This window comes from Solanum dulcamara, chromosome 12 (assembly GCF_947179165.1).
Source record: "Solanum dulcamara chromosome 12, daSolDulc1.2, whole genome shotgun sequence".
Taxonomy (NCBI): domain Eukaryota; kingdom Viridiplantae; phylum Streptophyta; class Magnoliopsida; order Solanales; family Solanaceae; genus Solanum; species Solanum dulcamara.
Genome location: NC_077248.1, coordinates 23,666,201 through 23,680,424, shown reverse-complemented (window position 1 = coordinate 23,680,424; position 14,224 = coordinate 23,666,201). Strand labels below are relative to the sequence as shown.

At 31.8% G+C, this 14,224-nt stretch overlaps 2 protein-coding genes across 3 annotated transcripts; one reads left to right on the top strand and one right to left on the bottom strand.

The window, feature by feature from the left end:
- Nucleotides 1-10,311: 10,311 nt before the first annotated feature.
- On the top strand, nt 10,312-11,707 carry LOC129876596 (uncharacterized). Of its 2 annotated transcripts, none has more exons than XM_055952072.1 (2): nt 10,312-10,461; nt 11,178-11,707. In XM_055952072.1, the coding sequence occupies exon 2, from the start codon at nt 11,196-11,198 to the stop codon at nt 11,568-11,570; it is 375 nt and encodes a 124-aa protein (XP_055808047.1). In that variant the 5' UTR covers nt 10,312-10,461; nt 11,178-11,195; the 3' UTR covers nt 11,571-11,707. The 2 variants fall into 2 exon arrangements, with proteins under 2 accessions (XP_055808047.1, XP_055808046.1); XM_055952071.1 differs by lacking the exon at nt 10,312-10,461 and adding an exon at nt 10,485-10,714.
- Nucleotides 11,708-12,429: 722 nt separating this feature from the next.
- On the bottom strand, nt 12,430-13,762 carry LOC129876594 (uncharacterized). The gene has a single exon (XM_055952070.1). The coding sequence runs from the start codon at nt 13,476-13,478 to the stop codon at nt 12,591-12,593; it is 888 nt and encodes a 295-aa protein (XP_055808045.1). The 5' UTR covers nt 13,479-13,762; the 3' UTR covers nt 12,430-12,590.
- Between the last annotated feature and the right edge of the window lie 462 nt (nt 13,763-14,224).

The following is a 14,224-nucleotide window of genomic DNA, read 5'->3' as shown; positions in this document are numbered from 1 at the left end:
AGGCAACACTTCTTAAGAAAATAACATCTTTTATCATAATCCACATAGTTAAGAAGATCAATAAACATATTTTTTAACAACTCATTTCCATCAACTCATACTCACATAAGGTCTCATTTTAGGAACTTCCTAGCTCAACAACATCAACACATATAGAATAAATTAAATTGGGGACAAAACTCATTCAACCATAAACCATACCAAGAAACTCCATTTTCATGGACATCTAACCTCAAAGCAAGAGTAGGGCACATGGGTGGACTCAACCCATGTTTTGGATAGACTTACATACCTTAGAATAGACTCTTGAAGAAACCTTCTCGTTGGGTCTTCAATGGAAAGCTTGAAGTCTTGAAGCTCTTGGAACTCTTCTTGTTGGAAATAGAGAAGAAGAAGAAGAAGAAGAAGAAGAGAGAGGGAGAGATTTCTAGGGCTTATCTAGAGAGAGAGTGGGGGATGAAAATATGTCCCCAAATTGGCCAAGGATGATACATATATAACTTGGGTAAGTTCCCAAATTACCCCTCCTCAAAAGTTCTGAAAATAGGCTAAAAATGCACCTAGCGCGATAGTGGCGCATCACGCCATTGCAGCGCCAGGCTGATTATGCCTAAAACCTGCATACCTCGCAGTGGCGCGCCACGCCAGAGACCAAACTACTGAGGCATGTTTCTGGCGCGATAGTGGAGAGTCGTGCCACTGCGGCGCCAACCCAGTTTTCCAGCAATTGCAACCCAGGCCTGAAAATCTCTACTAAGCTAGTTCATCTTAGGATCGTCATATCTTTTGACTCTGAACTCTAAAAATTACATTCTTGGTGGCGTTGGAAAAAAGACTCGACGAGCTTTAATTTGATGGGTCGTGGGCCACCCAGATTGTCGTCTTTCAAAAGATAGGATCGTTAGAAGTCGACCTCTCATATGAACTCATCCTAAAACTTAGCCACGACGAATCTTTTAGACTTAGCTTGGACCTAGGGGTCCTTCGTGACCCCACATCACCTCTAGCACTTCTCAATTTCTCAAGGACTCGTCTTAACTCCTGCAAATGCTCCACAATACTCGAGTTTGACCCTACTCGAATACAAGAAGGGTCCGAATCTTAGGGAAATATTTTGAGGGGTGTTACAATTTAAGGCAATGAGTGATACAAATGATCACATTCAAATATTATATAATTATTATATCAATTTACTTGATAATGTTACCCCTAGTCATACTGTTCCTCTATCTCGTCCTTCTGACGAGTCATCATTTTCTAAAAGACAGGCACGTGATATGCCTGTCCATGGTTCTTTTAATTTATCTATTTGAAATAAAATGCAGCCTACATCATAATGGAGCATAAATTGAGACGAGCTTAATTATTATTTGAGACAGGCTCTAGAGATCTATGATGAAAATAGTGTCACTACACTTGATTGGTGGAAGAACAATCAAAAACAATATCCAATACTATCAATCATGGCTAGGAATGTGCTAAATGTTTCAATGTCAACTATTGCATCGGAGAACGCATTTAGTCAAGGAAGATAGCAGATCAGAGACAATCGATACTATTTGGGAGCAATGCTATGAATCTTTTAGTTTGCCTTACAGATTGAATTAGATCAGAGCGTAGAAATAAAGGAAGAGCAAAAGATACAAAAGGAGAAGAAGAACTTGAAGAAATAATGTCAATTGGAGATCCTTCGGCACAAGCTAGTCCAAATTATAAATTAGTTGATTTAGAAAATTATGAGTCAATTCCTGTTAATGTTACTACAGATGAATTGGAGAAAATGATTCAAAATACGTAAAAATTATAATTTATTATATACAACTAATTTTAAGTTTGTAATTTGTATGTTTTAAATTTTATTAATATATTAATAAAATCAAAGACTCATTGAGTCTTTGCATTTTTTAATTTTTTTCCTTATAAATTTTGTATGATTCAATTAAATAATTTTTTTTTACTTTACATAACATATATTGAAAATTAAATTTGTAGTCATTATAAGATTTCAACATAATGTAAGTATATTATTATAATAGATAGTATATTGTGAGTATATTAGTTATACATTGTAAGTATATATAATATGTACAACAACAACAACAACCCAGTGAAATCCCACATCGTGGGGTCTGGGGAGGGTAGAGTGTACGCAGACCTGACTCCTATCAATGTAGGACGGTTGTTTCCGAAAGACCCTCGGCTCAATAAAAGTATAGAACAAGGTTAGATAAGAATATTAGAGTAAATAAGTAGATAACGAAAACGATCCAAACAACAGTATAATCAAAGCACAAAAAACAGTAGATATTATTATTGGATAATAACATAAATACCATAAATAACATACAGCAGAGTACCAGAAATCATAGTGCGTTATATAATGTAAGTATATTATTATAATTGATAGTATATTGTGAGTATATTAGATATACATTGTAAGTATATAAAATACAATGTAAGTATATTATTATAATATATCATATATTGTGAGTATATTAGTTATATATTGTAAGTATATATAATATATAATGTAAGTATATTATTATAATTGATAGTATATTGTGAGTATATTAGATATACATTATAAGTATATTATTATAATAGATCATATATTGTGAGTATATTTGTTATACATTGTAAGTATATATAATATATAATGTAAGTATATTATTATAATAGATGGTATATTGTGAGTATATCAGATATACATTGTAAGTATATATATAATACAATGTAAGTGTATTATTATAATAGATAGTATATTAGATATACAATGTAAATATATATAATATAATATAAATACATTATTATAATAGATAGCGCATAGCGGGAGCTTAAGTGCACCGGGCTGCCCTTTTTTTATAGTATATTGTGAGTATATTTGTTATACATTGTAAGTATATAATATATAATGTAAGTATATTATTATAATAGATAGTATATTGTGAGTATATTATATATATATATATATATATATATATATATATATATATATATATATATATATATTAATTATTTATATTATAATAGATAGTATATCATTATAATAGATAGTATAATGTAAGTATATCATTATAATAGATAGTATAATGTAAGTATATTATTATAATAGATAGTATATTGTGAGTATATTAGATATACATTGTAAGTATATATAATATAATGTAAGTATATTATTATAATAAATGGCATATTGTGAGTATATTACATATATATTATAAGTATATATATAAAATATAATTAAGTATATCACTATAATAGATCATATATTATGAGTATATTTGGTATACATTGTAAGTATATATAATATAATGTAAGTATATAATTATAATAGATAGTAGATTGAGAGTATATCACTATAATAGAGACCATATTGTGAAATATTAGATATACATTGTAAGTATATATAATATAATATAAGTATATTATTATAATAGATAGTATATTATAAGTATATTAGATATAGATTGTAAGTATATATATAAAATATAATTAAGTATATCACTATAATAGATAGTATATTGTGAGTATATTTGGTATACTTTGTAAGTATATATATATAATATATAATTAATCATATCACTATAATATATAGTATAATGTTAGTAGATTTGATATACATAGATTGTATATCTAGTATAATGTAAGTATATAATTATAATAGATAGTAGATTGTGAGTATATCACTATAATAGATAGCATATTGTGAGTATATTAGATATACATTGTAAGTATATATAATATAATGTAAGTATATTATTATAATAGATGGTATAATGTGAGTATATCACTATAATAGATAGCATAATGTGAAATAATAGATATACATTGTAAGTATATATAATATAATATAAGTATATTATTATAATAGATAGTATATTGTGAGTATATAATATATATATATACAACAACAACAACTACCCAGTGAAATCTCACAACGTGGGGTCTGGGGAGGGTAAATTATACGCAGACCTTACTTCTATCAAGGTAGGACGGCTGTTTCTGGGAGATCCTTGGCTCAATAAAGCCTAAAAAGAATTATATATATATATATTATAATATATATATATATATATTATAATATATGTATATATATACTAATAGATAGTATATTGTGACTATATAATTTGTTATAATTACTTCTAAATTAAATAGATAATGATACACTATATTGATGATTGACTCGGATTTTCAAATATATAAACGTTGCAAAAAAAATCAAGCCCAACGGGCCTAATCTGGCCCGGCCCATTAGGCTCGGACACTATACCCTTAATGGGTCGTGGGCTGGGCTATTTAAGATTTTGGCACTTATTGGGCCTAGCCTAGCCCGGCCCAGTAAGGGTATAGTCCGACCCGATCCAGCCAGATAATTGGTGGGCAAAAAAATTTGTGGGCCAGGTCAGCCACTTAACAGGTATAATCATGAGTGGATACATAAATGCAGAAGATAGTCTCAACATATAATGGAAAACATAATACATGGTCAATGCAAACTTGAAAAAAATCATAAGTCAAAACATAATATATATAGTGAGAGTCATAAATCTTTGTGAGAGATACCACTAAGCGACATAAATCATGTGAGCTATAACATGGAGTCCAGTGTTTTCCTCAAACACCAAAAAGATAGGGTGAATCTATTCATTAAATCAAATTTAGATTATTAGTATTAGTACATCATTGAATATACAATTCAAAATTTCATTAAATCTATTAGTAATTTGTATATCTTGTTTGAAGAAATAACTAAACTTTGTAGTTTCATACTTGCCAAGGTAAGAACCGTAATGTCACCTAAGTGGATCCTCTAAGCTACTAAGGAATCAAGCATCAACTATCGGGTGTCCCTTTCTAAGACGGGTGATCCTTCTTCCTACGGTGGCACGTAGTTATGGGACAATGGAGTTTCTACTACCATTCTCATGCCTCTACTAATGGGTGAGCCCCCCAAGGTCCATTCGGTGCTAGGTCAACTCTCAACGGAATATCATACGTAATATACCATAAGCTTTGAAGATGGTAAGAATCTAGTAATACTAAGTTCATCATAAATACTTGAAAATCATAAGAATAGCTCCTTCAACATATCATGCCATCACAACATATTCATAAAGATACTTATCTAAAGCATCAAAATCATGATAAACGTTTTATAAAATTCATATTGATACTTTATCTAGAAGCATCCTTAAAATCATAGTTCATAAATTCATGATGCATGCATAAACTCAAAACATAGTTCATAATCATAAAATAGTTATAATGCATGGGTTCATGTAAAAATCCTTGAAAACATATAATTAAAATGAATTCATGCATAATAAGATCATTGACGATGAGTAAAAACATAATTGAATGAACTCAATGCTAAATCATCAAAATCCTAGAACCATTGAATTGAAATTGGAAGAAAAAGGGAGAAATCTCTGGGACTCCATTGATTGAAAGGATCCATGAATGAAATTCCCACATACCTAGATGATTCTTAGCTATTAAATTGAAAAAGGAGACTTGAGTTCTTGAAACCCTAGTTTGGACTTTGAGGAAAACCCTTGAGAGAGAAATCTTTGTGATCCTTGGAGAATTTTAGGTGAATGAGAGAATGAGAGAAATTTGGAGGGTTTGTGCATTTATAGTTTATGGGAAAAGGCCTAAAAAGTTCCTAGTATAGAATTAAAACACTCAAAAAAGTCCCAAATACCCTTAATTAAATTCGCCGAGAACACCTACAGGTGGGGACCTATGAGTCGTAGGTCAAGTCTTGCCCATTGGGTGTAACTTATGAAGTTTTTGATCTAAATCTTGTCTCTAAGTCAAGAGTTATAAAGCATCTCATAAATCAAGATACAATAACACAATGTCAACTCTTACCCATGAGATGCAACTTTTTCTTTCAAAGTTTTTGGGCTAAGTATTGCATCAAAAGCAAGAGTTATAGAGTATCACGTGAAATTTCAAACTATATATATATATATCTATATATCTATATATATAAAAAAAATTTAAAATAGTAAATATGAAAAAAAAAATTATCTTGAATCTTGGCACTTGAATCTAGGGTTAAATTTTATTTACAAAATATACAAAATAAATAGTTTTTTTAAGTTCCATCACTGAAAAAAAGAAAGAAAGTAAGAAAAATAATAGAAGGAAAAGAAAAACACATAAGAAAAAAAAGAAAGAAAAAGAAGGAAAGGAAGAAACGTAAGAAAAAAAGAAAGAAAAAAACGTAAGAAAAAAAAGACAAAAACGAGAAAAAAAGAGAGAAAAGAAAAGAAAACGAAAAAAGTATAACTTTTTTAGTTTCATTTAATTATCAAAATACAAGCTTCCTTTATTTTGTAGCAATTTTATCTGAGGAATTTTCATCAAATGTATAGAGATTATTTTTGTAAGACTTTTCTTACAAGACAAAATATTAAGATCAGCCCTTATGAGAGCCATTTGTGAGCTTAACCCCCTGCAATGAACTCGATTCAAAACGCTAATCCTCTATTTTCGGTGGCAAAATGTTTCGAACTTAAAAACCTCCATTATGGAACAAATTGTTAACAAATTTTGGTGGATCCACTACTAAAAAAATATTAAAAAATGACGCAAAAAAGCGACGGACTGCATCGCTTTTTTGCTCGACGCTTTTAAAAGAGTGACGAACAGGGTCGTAAAAAGCGACAGACTGAGTCGCCCCTAATTTTTTTAATTAAAATATATATATATAAAAAACGACGGACTCCGTCTTTTTATTTTTTAAAAAAGTAATTATTTAATAAAAACGACGGACTATTAGTCTCCATCCGTTGCTTTGTTTATATTGGCTTCTTAAAAATTTGCAGAAAAGCAATGGACTTTGAGTCTCTGTCTGTCGCTTTTATGGAAAATATATTTTTAAAAAATCCAGAAAAGCGACGGACTAAAGGACCCTGTCCGTCGCTTTTCTGCAATATTTTTGTGCAGTTTCTGTTGCCCACCTGTAATCAAAATTCAATTCAATTATATGCAATTCAGCCCATTCAAACACAAATAACAACAAATAAAATACGCAAAATACATAATAACAAACATAATTAAATACTTAAAATGAATAAAATCATAATTTAGAACGATTTAAAGTGTTTCAAAGTTAACAAAAAATTTTAAAATGTTCATAAACTAACATACGGAACCCTAAGGACTATTTGTTATATATTCATCACTATCGTCGGAATCATCCAGAGTGGACCCTCTTGAATAACGAGGCGGAGGCTGACAGGCGAGGTTGAGCACTTGTTCTTTAATTTGCTCAACTTGTTCATTTATACTTTTTTGATCCACGACCCTTCTTTTTAACCAGTTCGCCCAAAAGATCAACCATTGAGTCCATAGCCACATGAGGAACACTCCAATTTGATTTAATATTCATTAACCTAACTGCAACTGACAAAGTAGAATGCGGACTCTTTTCACATAGTGGACGACTAGCCTCTTCTAAATGTTGATAGAAGCGTCTTGCTTCTTCATTAGGAGTTTCATCAAAATATTATTCGGGTTCCATCCCATCTTGAATCCCGAAAGCATCATTAACCATTTCATGAACTCTATCATGTTGAAATGTATCATGTTGAACTCTATCATGTTCAACCCTAATTTGACCATGTGGTGCAAGCATATTATATTCATCTACGGGTAGCAAATTATAAAATATATTATTCAATCCATCTAATTCTCCATGATCAACCTATACAAAATATCTAGGCTTAAATCTATTACCATACAAATGAACCATAACTATATCTGGATTAAAAAAATTCAAGCACCTACATTTACGACAAGGACACCTAACCAATCCATTTCACTTAAAAACATCAAGTGTCATGGCATGATCGATAAAACTTCTTACACCGTCAATAAATTCAGGTTTCAAACACCACCAACTTTATAATGCATGTTAGACATCCACAAACGATGATCCATCTACAAAATTACATATATTCAAGCTTAATTAATTAGTTCATAATGACAACAATTCATCGAGACTACAAATTCTAATTAATTTAATTTATAATTAATTAATACATATGATTAAAGTTCAAGTTATGATTAATTCAATTTATAATTAATTAATTCATATAATAATTAAGTTCATGTTATGATTAATTCAATTTATAATTAATTAATTCATATAATAATTAAGTTCAACTTATAATTTAAGTTCATGACTTTGAACATCGTCTAACTCTAATTAGTTTAATTAGTTCATAAGTACTACAATTCAACAAGATTTCTAAAGTCAACAAAATTTCAAGTTCAAAGTTCTAAGTTCAAGTTCAAAATTCAAGTTCTAAGGTCAAGTTCTATATTATATTCAAGTATCCTAAAATTCAAGTATCTAAGTTCTAATTAGTTCCAAAGTCTAAAGTTCACAATTTATACAAACCAAAAAAAATATTCTAAGTTCAAAAATCCTAAAGTCCAAGTTCATAACTTGAATATCTTCCAAACATCAAAAATCATTCAACCCAATGTTTTTCTAACTTGAATATCTTCCAAACATAAAAAATCCTAAATTCTAATTTCTAATTACTTCATGTTCTAACCGTAATTTTATCTTCAAAAATACTTCAAGTCCAACTAACACAACACCCAATTCACAATTTAATTAAAAAAAACAGCAATTCAAACTAAAGCCCTAAAATTTTCTTTCACATTCTAACTTCAAGAACTAACCAACTTAACATAACATTTGAACATCAACAACACTTTAATTCCAACTCCAAAAAATATTCAATTCACAATTTAATTAAAAAAAAAACCCCAACTCAAAGAAAAGACCTAAAATCTAATTTCTAACATTCATCAATTCAAAATCACATATACAAATTAACTATGTTAATAACATACATTAAACAAATTAAATGAAACCCTAAAACTAACTAACCTTATTAACAATACGGAAGAGAGACTGACGGTGGGGAGTGGCGGCGGCAACAACGGCGATGGTGGAGGGCGTGGAGGCGGCGAACATCGACGAACGACAACGATGGGGGTGGGGGTTGGAATTTTTAGAGAGAAGGGGGAGGGTTTAGAGAGAGAGAGAGAACGCAGAAAATAAGAAAAAGTCGGGACTGGTTTCAAATATTTCAGAAAGAGCGACAAACAACGTCGCCCTGTCCGTCGCTTTTTTTAAGTAGTTGACCGCCATATTGATCAAAAGAGAGACGGACTGGGAGACGCTGTCCGTCACTTATTTAAATTTTTTTTGATAAATAAAATATAATAAAAAACTACGTACGGAGACACAATTTTTAAATAATATTTAATTATTTTCAATTAAAAGCGACGGACTCCGTCATTATTTTTATTTTATAATTAATTTTTAAATATATTTATATATGGCGCAAAAATCCACCAAAAAAAGTGACGAACATATAGTCCCTGCCCGTCGCTTTTTATTAAAAAAAATTAAAAAATATAAAAAAGCGATGGGCAACGTCTCAAATTTCGTTGCTTTTTTGAGCGACGCAGTCCGTCACTGTTTTTTCCGTTGTTTTTTATTTTTTGGACTGTTTTTAGTAGTGATCATCCATAGTTTTGATGGATGGGCAAGACTTTCCTCGCCACGAGTACTTGTGGATCATAAAAAAAATTCAGTATTAATTGTGTCACAACTTTGGTGATACCAAGAAAATTCACCAATACGTTGTTGTTTTAAAATTGATCCTAATTGGTCCAATTTGATATCCAATCTTTTAATATCAATTCCATAACTTAGTATAGTCTTGTATTTTTAATAGTCGTCGCTACCCCGTGGTATGTGTTGCTTTACTAGTCAGAAGATAAAAGAAGAGAGTGCCCCTTCTTCTGAAGTTATCAAATTATTTTATTGAGTTCCTTTGACATGATACTCTCAAACATCAATAATATACGGTGGTCAAATTCAACCCACACCTTAAAAAATCAACAATGAAATTCAACAAAATCAACAATAATGTTCTTCATGTCTCTTCAACCAAATCTAAACAAACCACAAATAACATGGGTCTTCAATATTCTACGACAAATAAATAAAATGGAGGAGTAAAAAGAGAAAGGCTAAGGACAAAAGTTTTCGAAAATATATATTTGCAGAAAAAATTAAAAATGTAACTTTAATATATAAAATATATTTTACACATATAACTTTATTCAGTATAGTTTTAAAAATGTATAAAATCTATGATGTTTTTCTCAAAAAAAAATAATCTTATAATTAATTCAATTTTTAGAAAAATCAATTGACAAGTATATTTAATTTGTAGGCAGTATTATAAATTTAGGAGTTATCAACATTCAGCAGCTTATAAGTTAACTCCAATTTCAGCCATCCATCTCCTTATCCATTTGGTCTAATAATTAACCTCAAACATATCACTCCCATGTTTACTCTTCTATTTTCTCTCTACTTTCCCAAACTTAGATCACTCCACAAGCCATCGCAACCAGGTAAACCAATCTTTTTTAAATAAACATTGCTTTTGTATTTCTTCATACATGCATCTTCCTCTTGTTAAAAATAATAGAAGAAAAAGAAAGTTTTTAAAGCATCAAAATCACTCCTTTTTAGAGATATATTTCTATGTTGTCCATGTTGACAATCCACCAAAAATGCACTATTTTGGGAGGATTCAACACAATCCAGCGGCATTTTAGGAGAGTTCGAGCAAACATTAATGCCCCTTTAACAAGTGTTTTCAAGGTACAACACAATTCTAGAGATATACTGCAAATTGACTTGGCCATTTCTCAAATAAGGCTTGAATTTATAAAGTTGAAAGGAGGTTATTCAGAACAGTTATCTTGATTTCATCATGAACAAATATTTTCTTTTAATTCTAGAATTTAAATTTACATGTAAATTGAAATTCAAGTTTTAAATAATAACTGAAAATGTCATCTTTTTTTAGTATAATATATAAAGCCTTTTAGCCTTCAAACTCACTTTTACAATCACAATACATATGTTCTAAACACTAGTGGTCGAGTTAGAATTTTTAGGATTCAAATATAAAGAATTAAAGAAGCCAAAGGGGCTGGGAAATCAATATTATACTATGCATAAATACAATGTCATTTTGATTTTATATATTAGTGTAATTTTCTGGCGAATGTGGTTTTGAATGAACCCCTGACTCCGCCACTGTCTAATAATTGTTATATAGGTTGGTGGTCAGAAAGCAATGGCAACAGCTTCAGTGACACTCTCTCCAGCAACAGTTATTCTGGCAGCCAGAGTTGGCACAAACAGGTGTTCCCAGAAAAGAACCAAAGTGAAGTACATTAGTGGCTTGAATTCATTTGGAGGGCTTAAGGCACATAACGATGTTGTCTCATTAGGCCTCCCTCTGAGTACTGAACAGTCATTTGCCAACATTGTTAGTTCCTTGAGATCAACATCATCATCACAAGGCAATGGTGGAGCTTTGTCTTCTACTTGCAATGCTGCTGCTGAGATTTTCAAGATTGCTTCCGTTATTACAGCCCTGGTTCTCGTTGGAGTTGCTGTTGGTTTTGTCCTCCTTCGAATTGAAGCTTCTGTTGAGGAATCTGATTGACATGTCAGTTTGCTAATGCTTTCTTTTCTCTTCACCAAGATTTACTTTCTCTGCATTAATGTAGAGTTTATTTATTTTGGATATGTATATTGAACTACTAAACATTGGTAAATCTAAGTTTTCACATGTTAAGATCAGTATTATGTCTCCTGTCTTGACAACATCATACTCTATGGGGCCTCTGGAATATTAGTGTATCGAATTAATCTTTTCTATTATCATTGGGATGATATGTGATCCTTAGGAGAGGGAGGAAAAGGAAATTGCGGAAACTTGAATGTTGCATAACATCATTTGCTTGGTTTAATTAATTGCCAAAAACTAACTTTTGTGCACTTATAATTCCTATAACGAGACATTCTTGATCTGTCTCGTAATAGGAGTTGTCATCCGACCAAAGACCAAGTAAGGAAAGTCTATTCGAGTTTAGAAGGAATTCATCAATTTGATTGATGGCTTCTGAGTATTGGCTCCCTCTTGGATGAGGATTTTGGATTTATTCCTATAATTCATATTAATGTACAAGGGGCTGGAGAATTGCCTTATCCTCTGGATCTGCGTATCTGAAACTGTCTCAACTACCCGAGTAAAAATGAAGCACAAAAACCATTACACTAAGGTACAACCAATAAAGAGAATTGAGTGCATATGCTTCTGGATAACAATCGAATCGTGAGTTAAGTAAAACTTCTGCTTAAAGGGCTTTCAGCTGCTGGTCTGATCAATCTGAGTTCTATCTTATATGTAGCTCATGTCAGGCTGCAAAATCCAGATTTTCTTTTCTTGGGGTAAGATGGTATCTTTGTATTAATACAATTTAGGACGAAATAGAGAGGGTGGGGGGAAGAGAGCATAAAACTAAGTTAACTTTAGTTCATTTGATAACTACGGTTAGGCAGTCTAGCGACTGCAATACACAGAACTAGTACCATGAAGACACACGATAACTTGTCCTCACTCCTCCCACACATCCATTGAAGTTTATTTAAGTTGGCCTTTTGATGCCTTATGTACATTTCTTTATTTAGTAGTTTGCTTCAAGCAATTAATTGTTACAGGGGTGTCTCTGCCCCTACTCTGAAGCTGCTCATACTTAGACAACAGAGTCGTATCTGCTCGATTTCTGGCGAACATAAGGGAAATACCAGCCACAAGGATCAAGATAGCTGCAATTACCCAGCTAAACTGCAAGTTTGCCATAGCTCGGGCCCTTATATCAGCTTCATCTGTTTGACACATGATCGCTCCATGCACGGAGCTTTCATGATCTTCACTTGATTGCATAACACATCCTTGTGGAACAAAGTGTGGAAACCATAGGTTGAATCCCATGTTGATGAACCAAACACCTTGGAAAATGACTGAAATCGAAAGAACAAGTGCTGCAGGGAAACAATAAGGGAAGCAAGTGACAACAAGAGCTGACATAAGGGCAATACACACGACAAGTTGCAACAGCCAGTGGTAATGGCCTTCAAGTCCTACATGATCAGTTGAATGATAATGAAGTAAGAAAAGCTCCTGACCAAAAATAGATGTAGCAAGTATGCCTAAGATCCCATGTAGGATCTCATGTAAGTTACTTATCTCAGCAAGAAGAGTAAAACCCGCATATACGGTCAAGTGAAGGAACATGGTGGCATGTTCAATATTATGAAGCTTGAATGATAAGTGAAGAGAAGGGAAGTCTATGAACTGGATAACTATGCAAAAGAGGGAGAAGGACAAGACAAGAATAAGATCAATGTGATGTAAAGTTGGAAGGGGACTCTTGAAAGGGTACCAAAACCTTGATCTGAATTTTGTAGTTCCATTTTGATAGTTGGCTCTAATGGTGCTAATTGTATGCCAAAATCCAAGGAGGGCTAAGGCCAAGCCAGGTACTAGATGTCCAAGAAATGTCCCCATGGAAGTTTATGTTTCAGAATTAAGTCTGATATTCAGAACTATACTAGAGTAATGGTTAAATACATAATGCTGCTAAGAGAAAATTACCAGTGTTTGTCAATCTGGTGCATTATGCATGTGTTTCCACCATCAATACGCCAGAGGATCAAAAGTAAATTCCATTACTGCATTACCTTTAAGGATGATTAGAAGTTAAAGGACACAAATAATCAAGGTGGCGTGGCGACATGAGAAATGACATGAAAGCAACTATTAACAGAATTTTTTTTAAAAAGGGGCAGCACTAATTAAGCTCCCGCTATGTGCCAGGTCTATGAAAAAGGTTAGACCACATTGGACTTATTATATACATTTTTATTTTACCGAGAACTCTTACCGTTATGCCGAGGTACCTCTTAAATTATTAACAGAAAAGGACAAAAAGATATTTGTAATGAGTTAGCATTTTATCAGTGTTGTGTGCATGGAAGTAAGACTTTAGTAAAATGAAAGCAAGAGCACGTCTCGATGAGATTAAATATGAAAATGATATATACCACTAACCCATAGTGGACAACGATATATCTCCATTATAAAGTGTTAACAAATAAGGTGTTTACACTTGTTGCAAAAACATCGAAACCTTCTCCAACATTTATAGGCAACTGCTTATGTGATCGCCCACTGTGCATATATTATATGTACATAAAGTAGTCACTCCAAACCTACTGATTGTAAATTCTATATTTTATTAAACAAGAAATGTG

What these genes read in the sequence shown, in the direction of transcription:
- LOC129876596 (XM_055952071.1), top strand. Translation starts at nt 10,595, where the DNA reads ATGTTGTCCATGTTGACAATCCACCAAAAATGCACTATTTTGGGAGGA. An exon ending in CTTTAACAAGTGTTTTCAAG is followed by an intron (nt 10,715 to 11,177) that starts GTACAACACAAT and finishes ATTGTTATATAG; the next exon opens with GTTGGTGGTCAGAAAGCAAT.
- LOC129876594 (XM_055952070.1), bottom strand. Translation starts at nt 13,478, where the DNA reads ATGGGGACATTTCTTGGACATCTAGTACCTGGCTTGGCCTTAGCCCTC.